Source organism: Nomascus leucogenys, chromosome 17 (genome assembly GCF_006542625.1).
Source record: "Nomascus leucogenys isolate Asia chromosome 17, Asia_NLE_v1, whole genome shotgun sequence".
Classification (NCBI taxonomy): domain Eukaryota; kingdom Metazoa; phylum Chordata; class Mammalia; order Primates; family Hylobatidae; genus Nomascus; species Nomascus leucogenys.
In genome coordinates this window covers 30711734-30720675 of record NC_044397.1, presented here as the reverse complement: position 1 = coordinate 30720675, position 8942 = coordinate 30711734, and the positions used below count along the sequence as shown (strand labels likewise).

At 52.5% G+C, this 8942-nt stretch overlaps 1 protein-coding gene across 2 annotated transcripts; it reads left to right on the top strand.

Moving 5' to 3' along the window:
- LOC100599776 (putative speedy protein E7) lies at positions 1-8548 on the top strand. 2 transcript variants are annotated; one of them, XM_030795828.1, is made up of 7 exons: positions 371-530; positions 1483-1701; positions 3002-3232; positions 4561-4619; positions 5853-5938; positions 7979-8222; positions 8345-8548. In XM_030795828.1, the coding sequence occupies exons 1-7, from the start codon at positions 371-373 to the stop codon at positions 8402-8404; spliced, it is 1059 nt and encodes a 352-aa protein (XP_030651688.1). In that variant the 3' UTR covers positions 8405-8548. The 2 variants fall into 2 exon arrangements, with proteins under 2 accessions (XP_030651689.1, XP_030651688.1); XM_030795829.1 differs by lacking the exon at positions 3002-3232 and having other exon boundaries at positions 1-530.
- Positions 8549-8942: the final 394 nt, after the last annotated feature.

The window sequence follows — 8942 nt, the reverse complement described above, 5'->3', positions numbered from 1 at the left end:
GGCTTTGAGTGGAGAGAACACAGCCTCTGCTGGGACAGGGAACAGAGGGATGAGGAGACCCTGAAGATGCTTCTGGACGGTTGTCTAAGGTTGGGACAGTGGCAGGAGATACCATTCACCCGGAATCTCCAGGACAAGAGATCAGCCTGGCAGTTACATGTGTTTTTCTTCAAACTGGTTGCCAGGTTGCAATGACTAATGACATCAGAGATTCCGACCTTCCTGATTGGAAGGAGTGGACTCCGTCGGCGCCTGGACCTCAGGTGGATAACAGTTATCTTCTCAGAGCTGTTCTCCACTCCTGACTTCTCCCAGCCTTGAGAATTGATAACATACTCTTCTGGATCCTAGCAGTGTCCAGAAGAAGGCCATGGACAGAACAGAGACTAGGTTCCGCAAGAGGGGACAGATTATGAGAAAGATCACAACCAGCCATCAACCGCACCCCCCGGACGAGCAGAGCCCCCAGCAGAGCACCTCGGGGTACCCCCTCCAGGAGGTGGTGGATGATGAAGTGCCAGGACCATCAGGTGAGGGGACCGGAGGAAGAAGAGGTGGGATAGGATTGACTAAGACGAAGGAAGGGGCCGGGTGCAGTGGCTCATGCCTGTAACTGCAACACTTTGGGAGGCCGAGGCGGGCAGATCACCTGAGGTCAGGAGTTCAAGGCCAGCCAGCCTGGCCAACATGGTGAAACCCCATCTCTACTAAAAGTATAAAAATTAGCCAGGTGGTAGTGGTGCGCACCTGTAATCCCAGCTACTTGGGAGGCTGAGACAGGAGAATCACTTGAGCCTGGGAGGAAGAGGTTGCAGTGAGCCGAGATCAAGCTACTGCACTCCAGTCTGGGTGAGAGAGACGCTGTCTCAAAAAAAAAAAGAAGGGTCTGCGGTCAGGAAGGAGAACATGAGGAGGGTGTGTGGAAAGAATGGAGAAATTCAGGCTGGGTGCAGTGGCTCACACGTGTAATCCCAGAACTTTGGGAGTCCAAGGCAGGTGGATCACTTGAGGCCAGGAGTTTGAGACCAGCCTGGCCAACATGGTGAAACCCTGTCTCTACTACAAGTACAAAATTGAGTTGGGCATTATGGCAGGCACCTGTAATCCCAGCTATCTGAGAGGTTGAGGCAGGAGAATAACTGGAATCTGGGAGATAGATGTTGCAGTGAGCTGCGATTGCGCCACTACACTCCAGCCTGGACGACAAAGCAAGATTCTGTCTCAAAACAAAACAAAACAAAAAAGGAGGGACTCAGCCAGGGACCAGGGAAGGACATGAGGCAGTGCTCTGAGGACAGAGAGACGGAAGAATGGGGAGGGGAAGGAGCGACACATGGGGTTGAGCAGAGGAGAAAGTCAGAAAGGTGGCTTGGAGAAGCCAGCAGTCTGCGAGGCTGGGGAGGATGGAGAGTGTTTTGGGGTTTGGGGTCTAAGGTGATCAGTTGCAGAAGCATTACACCATGGCCTGGTTTCTTTACTCAGCCCCTGGGGTAGATCCCAGCCCCCCACGTAGGTCCCTTTGCTGGCAAAGGAAGAGGGAGTGGTTGGACGAATTCGAGGAGGAGCCAGAGAGGGAGCTTGCCCCTGAGCCTGAGGAGACCTGGGTGGTGGAGACGCTGTGTGGGCTCAAGATGAAGCTGAAGCAACAGCGAGTGTCACCTGTGCTCCCTGAGCACCACGAGGACTTCAACAGGCTGCTTGGTAGGAGAACACCCAGAGAGCACCTCCAATCCTGTTCTAAAAAAGAGGAAACTTCCAAAAACCACACTTTTCCAATGGGAAAAATATGCCCCAGTGGGTGAGCTCTCCATGCGGGAGGACTCAGAAGTGATCACTCATGAGGGACACTTAGGAAACGATAGAGGACTAGGCTAGACTTGATAAAAGTTGGCGCTTGGGATAAGCAAGCTTGGTTTCGGGCCAGGCGCGGTGGCTCATGCCTGAGATCCCAGCACGTTGGGAGGCTGAGGCAAGAGGATTGCTTGAACTCAGAACTTTGAGGCTACAGTGAGCTATGACTGTACCACTGCACTCCAGCCTGGGTGACAGAGCAAAACCCTGTGTCAAAAGAAAAACTAAGGCCCGGTGTGGCAGCTCATGCCTGTAATCCCATTACTTTGGGAGGCTGAGATGGGTGGATCACTTGAGGTCAGTTGTTCGAGACCAACCAGACCAATATAGCGAAACCTCATTTATACTAACAATACAAAAATTAGCCAGGTGTGATGGTGCATGCCTGTAATCCCAGCTACTCGGGAGGCTGAGACAGGATAATCACTTGAACCTGGGAGGCAGAGGTTGCTTTGAGCCAAGATAGCGCCACTGCATTCCATTCTGGGTGAGAGAGTGAGACCGTGTCTCAAAAAAAAAAAAAAAAAAAAAAGAAGGAGGGGCCCAGAAGTCAGGAAGGAGCATGTGAGGAGGGTGTGTGGAAAGAATGGAGGTACTGAGGCAGGGTGCAGTGGCTTACACCTGTAATCCCAGCACTTTGGGAGGCCAGGCAGGCAGATCACTTGAGGCCAGGAGTTGGAGACCAGCCTGGCCAACATGGTGAAACCCTGTCTCTTCTAGAAGTACAAAAATGAGCTGGGCATTCTGGCAGGCACCTGTAATCCCAGCTACTTGGGAGGCTTAGGCAGGAGAATCACTGGAACCCGGGAGGCGGAGGTTGCAGTGAGCCAAGATCGCACCACTACACTCCAGCCTAGGCCACAAAGCAAGACTGTGTCTCAAAAAAAAAAAAAGGGATTCAGAGAGCCAGGGACCAGGGAAGGACATGAGGACATGAGGAAGTGTTTTGAGGACAGAGAAACGGGAGAATGGGGAGGAGAAGGAGCGGCACATGGAGCTCAGCAGAGGAGACAGACAGAAGGAAAGATGGCTTGGAGAAGCCAACAGTCTGTGAGGCTGGGGAGGATGGAGGGTGGTTTGGGGTTTTGGGTGGGGATCTAAGGTGATCAGTTGCAGAAGCATTACACCATGGCCTGGTTTCTTTACTCAGCCCCTGGGGTAGATCACAGCCCCCCAGGAAGATCCCTTTGCTGGAAAAGGAAGAGGGAGTGGTCGGACAAATCTGAGGAGTCGTCATCGGAGGAGCCACAGAAGGAGCCTGCTCCTGAGCCTGAGGAGACCTGGGTGGTGGAGACGCTGTGTGGCCTCAAGATGAAGCTGAAGCGACGGCGAGTGTCGCTCGTGCTCCCTGAGCACCACGAGGCCTTCAACAGGCTGCTTGGTAGGAGGACACCCCAGAGAGCACCTCCAATCCTGTTCTTTCTAAAAAGAGGAAACTTCCAATAACCACACTATTCCAATGGGAAAAATACGCCCCAGTGGGTGAGCTCTCCATGCGGGAGGACTCTGAAGTGATCACTCATGAGGGACACTTAGGAGATGATAGAGGATTAGGCTAGACTTGATAAAGGTTGGCACTTGGGATAAGAAAGCTTGGTTTTGGGCCAGGCATGGTGGCTCACGCCTGAGATCCCAGCACGTTGGGAGGCTGAGGCAAGAGGATTGCTTGAACTCAGGACTTTGAGGCTGCAGTGAGCTATGACTGTACCACTGCACTCCAGCCTGGGTGACAGAGCAAAACCCTGTCTCAAAAGAAAAACCAAGGCTGGGCACACTAGCTCATGTATGTAATCCCAGCTACTCAGGAGGCTGAGACAGGAGAATCGCTTAAACCCAGGACGCAGAGGTTGCAGTGACCTGAGATCGCACCACTGCATTCCAGCCTGGCCCACACAGGGAGACTCTGTCTCAAAATAAATAAATAAAAAAAAATAAAAATCAAATAAAGAAAAACAAAATCAATAAACAAAGAAAGTGGTTTCAGCTGTGCCCCCTGAAACTTAATGTCTCTTACTGACTTTTTTTTTTTTTTTTTTTTTGAGATGGAGTCTCGCTCTGTCGCCCAGGCTGGAGTGCAGTGGCACAATCTCGGCTCACTGCAAGCTCCGCCTCCCGGGTTCACGCCATTCTCCTGCCTCAGCCTCTCCGAGTAGCTGGGACTACAGGCGCCCGCCACCACGCCCAGCTAATTTTTTGTATTTTTAGTAGAGACGGGGTTTCACCGTGGTCTCGATCTCCTGACCTCGTGATCCGCCCGCCTCGGCCTCCCAAAGCGCTGGGATTACAAGCGTGAACCACCGCGCCCGGCCTCTTACTGACTTTTCTAAATCTAAGTGTCTCCATCCATAGTGGGGGATACCAAGGCCATGGTCACACCCTGATGTGACTGTCTCATGAAGAAATGATGGGAATTCCTTTATGACTCGGCAGTGGTCCCTCCCTGTCTGCTGGAGGGGGTCCTGGCTGATTCCCAGCTCTACATCCTGTAGATTCTCACACCCAGGGCCTCCTTCGGCCTCTTCTCAGGGGATTCTCAGAGCAGGAGCCTCACTCCCTTGCCCAGTGAAAGTCATTCTCCCCTCTCCCATCCGCCTCACCCGTGGCCACAATCCTGAGACTTCCCCCCGGGAGGCATACTTCTCGCTGCCCTGCTGCTCCCACAGAAACCCTGTCCTGCTTCTCATGCTGACATCTGCTCTCTAATCACAGAGGATCCTGTCATTAAAAGATTCCTGGCCTGGGACAAAGATCTGAGGGTGTCGGACAAGGTAAGGTTGTTCTCCATGTAACTGTGTTCCTGTTCCAATGCACAGCCACGGGGAGGGCGCAGTTTCCAAGCCCACAGTTCTCCTTCCACCACCTCCCACCAGATGCTCCTACAGTCTTTTTTTTTTTTTTTTTTTTTTTTTTTTTTGTGAGACAGTCTTGCTCTGTTGCCCAGGCTGGAGGGCAGTGTCTCGATCTTGACTCACTGCAGCTGATGCCTCCTGGGTTCAAGCGATTCTCCTGCCTCAGCCTCCAAGCAGCTGGGATTACAGACGTGAACCACTACGCCTGGCTAATTTTTGTGCTTTTAGTAGAGACGGGGTTTTGCCATGTTGGCCAGGTTGGTCCTGAACACCTGACCTCAGGTGATCCACCCACCTTGGCCTCCCAAAGTGCTGAGATTACACATGTCAGCCACTGTGCCCGGCCAGCTCCCGGTCTTGAGTCTTGGCACCCACACATTTTTTATTTTTTCTGAGACAGAGTCTAGCTCTGCTCCCCAGGATGGAGTGCAGTGGCATGATCACAGCTCACTGCGGCCTCTAACTCCTGGGCTCAAGCAATCTTCTTTCCTCAGCCTCCTGAGGAGCTGGGGCTAGGCACATGCCATCACGCTCAACTAATTTTTGAAATCTTTGTAGAAACAGGGTCTCGCTATGTTGCCCAGGTTGTTCTCGAACTGTTGGGCTCACGTGATCCTCCTGTCTCCACCTTTCAAAGTACTGGGATCACAGGCTTGAGCTGCCACTCCCAGCTATTCTTGGTCTTTTTATGATTTGTCAGCATCTCCCTCAGGACTCTGCTGGTCTCTTGCAGAGTGAATGAATGGCCCCTGCCTCTCCTATGGGTCCTGTGGGATCTGAGCCCTGGGCCACAGTCTGGCCGCAGCCCTGAAACTCCTGGCCCCTCTACTCTCACCTCTTTGGGACAGTTCTCTGCCTGGCACACAAAAGGCCCTCCTGATACCAGCCGACCTAGACACACCCCCTCCAAAGATCCCATCGGAGCCCACCATCCTGGGAGCATCACTGAAAACCCTTCCTCCGGCTTCTCGGATTTGCATCCGACCTTCGAATACCCCTCCATCCCGCAATTTCCAAATGAGTACAGTCACCCCAACACTGAGGTCCCTTTTCTGACAGGCAGCCCCTCCCCAGACACTCATTCCCCCTCTCCACAATCTTCGTCTTCCAAGATGTGACCTCTCCCTCTCTGTGTTCCTTTCTCTCCATCAGTATCTCCTGGCTATGGTCATAGCGTATTTTAGCCGGGCCGGCCTCCCCTCCTGGCAATACCAACGCATTCATTTCTTCCTGGCTCTGTGAGTGGTTTGCTGCCTCCTATCCGTCAATATCCAATGCCCTGGGACAGCAGGGGAAGTGGGATTCCAGCCTTTCATTTATTCTTTCACCTATTTGTCCTCTTTACTCTGTGTACAAAAAAAGACAGGATTATACTATCATAGACTGTTGTTTCTAAAAAGAAACTCAGGCTGGGCGCGGTGGCTTACGCCTCTAATCCCAGCACTTTGGGAGGCCGAGGCAGGCGGATCACCTGAGGTCAGGAGTTCGAGACCAGCCTGGCCAACATGGCCAAACCCCGTCTCTACTAAAAATAGAAAAATTAGCCGGGCATGGTGGTGTGCACCTGTAATCTCAGCTACTCGGGAGGCTGAGGCAAGAGAACCCCTTGAACCCAGGAGGTGGAGGTTGCAGTAAGCTAAGGCTGAGCCACTGCACTCCAGCCTGGGCGACAGAGCGAGACTTTTTCTCCAAAAAAAAAAAAAAAAAAAAAAAGCCCAAAAAACAAACCCAATGCCAGTGTACAAATACAACAATAAAACAAAAGGAACCATAAACCGCTCCTAAGGGAAACAGAAAAGGAGTGGAGGAGTGGACACGACACTTCCCCCAGCAAGCAGACGTTTCTGGTTCTTCTCTCCCCTTCTCACATCAACCACAAACGCCATCACCCTCCTCTGGGTTCCCATGACAGAGGCCACAGTTCAGGTCCCCCTCGCATCACTCGAATCCACTGTCAAATGCTCGCTGCTGGGGTCTCCTGGAGTCTCTCCCCAAGCCAGGGGGATTCCTAGCGCAGCCTGAGCATCTTTCCAAAGCATGACAACCTCCCTATCCACCTGAACAACTTCCTTAGCTGATGTCTTTCTCTATCGAGGCCAGGGTCCACAGTGCCAATCCCACCCTCTCTACAATCTCTACAACCACACTGGCTCGCCATCTTGGTGTTTCCTGGCTTGGCTTCACAGCTCCTTCCAAATGCCCTCCACTGGACTTTGCGTTTGTGTTTTCTGTCTGGGTGTCCTGCACACATGTGGTTCTGAAGGGAATGACCCATTCCTTGAAGTCAGTTCACCCCACAGCCTCTGTGATGCCTTCCCTCATCTTCCAACTTCTGCATGCCCGTAGCTCTCCAGTTACATCCTGGACACTGGGATTAGGTCATCTGCCTTGATTACTCCCAGTCCCATTAGACTAGATGCCTGTAGAAGGCAGGGTCCTGGCAAAATATCAATGTATCCAATCTCTTTTTTTTTTTGAGACAGACTTGCCCTGTCCCCCAAGCTGGAGTGCAGTGGTGAGATCATAGCTGACTGCAGCCTCCATATCCTGGGTTCAGGCGATCCTCCCACCTCAGCCTCTTGATTAGCTCTGACTACAGGGCTGTGCCACCACACCTGCACAGTTTATTTATTTATTTATTTATTTATTTATTTATTTATTTAGACAGAGTCTTGCTCTGCCTCTCAGGCTGGAATGGAGCGGCCCAATCTCGACTCACTACAACCTCAGCCTCCTGGGTTCACACAATCCTTATGCTTCAGCCTCCTGAGTAGCTAGGACTAATGGGTGTGCCACCACATCAGGCTGATTTTTGTATTTTTAGTAGAGATGGGGTTTTTCCCGGTTGACCAGGCTGGTCTCCAACTCCTGGTCTCAAGCGATCCACCTGCTTCAGCCTGCTAAAGTGCTGGGATTACAGGCATGAGCCACCGCGTCCAGCGTATTTCTTCTATTTTTAATATGTTGCGCAGGCCTGTCTCAAACTCCTGGCCTCAAGTGATCCTCCTGCTTTGGCCTCCCAACGTGCTGGCATTCCAGGAATAAGGCACCACTCTTGGCCACCGGTTCGGTTTTTGTCTCCATCCTGAAGGAGTGGGAGACACCCTTGAACAGGTCTCTGTCCAGCAGAGCCCTCCTGAAGAAGGCGTGGCTCTCTGCAGGGTGGGTGCCAGTCCTGAGCTAGGGACAGTCCCCTGCCCTCCTCTCTGGGAAGGTGACCTAAGCCAGAGGTCTCTCCTGGTGGTGACCCTGAGCAGTAACCTGATTTCTGTCCTCAGCTACCTGGCCAATGACATGGAGGAGGACGACCAGGCCTCCAAACAAAACATCTTCTACTTCCTGTACGGGAAGACCCGCTCTCACGTACCCTTGTTCCATAAGCGTCGGTTCCGGTTATGCCGTTCCATGAACTGGAGGGCCAGGAAGAACCGCTCTCAGATAGCCTTGTTCCAGGAGCTTCGGTTCCAGTTCTTCTGTTCCATGCGCTGCAGGGCTTGGGTTTCCCCGGAGGAGTTGGAGGAGGTGGGTGGGGCCTGGGGAGGTGGAGGAGGTGGGGTGGAATCGGGTGGGCTGGAGGCTGGATGAGGGGAGAGCTGGGTATCCTGGCGAGTCCCCGTCTTCTCAAAGGGCGTTTGTTTTTCCAGATCCAGGCTTATGATCCAGAGCACTGGGTGTGGGCACGAGATCGTGCCCGCCTTTCCTAGAGCTCCAGGGACCATGGAGGCCTGAGGTCATCGGCCTAAGAGAAGGTACATCTGCATCCTCCGGGGTAAAGGCGTAATATTGGGGTCTATTTCGGAAATCTGAGGAACCCAATTGCTTGATCCGGCTTCAAGCCTGGGCAACGTGGTGAGATCCCCTCTCCACAAAAATACAAGAATTAGCCAGGCGATGTGGGAAGCATCACTACTCCCAACTACTCAGGAGGCTGAGGAAGGAGGATCGCTGGAGCCTGGGAGGTTGGGGCTGCAGGGAGCCCTGATACTGCCACTGCACTCCAGCCCGGGCGACAGAGTGAGACCCTGACTCAAAAATAATCATAAATACTGAGTTTGGGGAGGTTCATTATGATGGATGAACTTGAGTTACTGATTTGGGTGGAGGGTTCAGTGAAGCTTTGGTTTACATCTGGTGCAGCTAATCACGTTGAGCACAGAGCATGAGACTTCATTATGAGGAGGTAGGATTATGGATTAGGCTTCTGGACTCGGGGTTCGTGATGTTGTCACATTAGAAACGGAT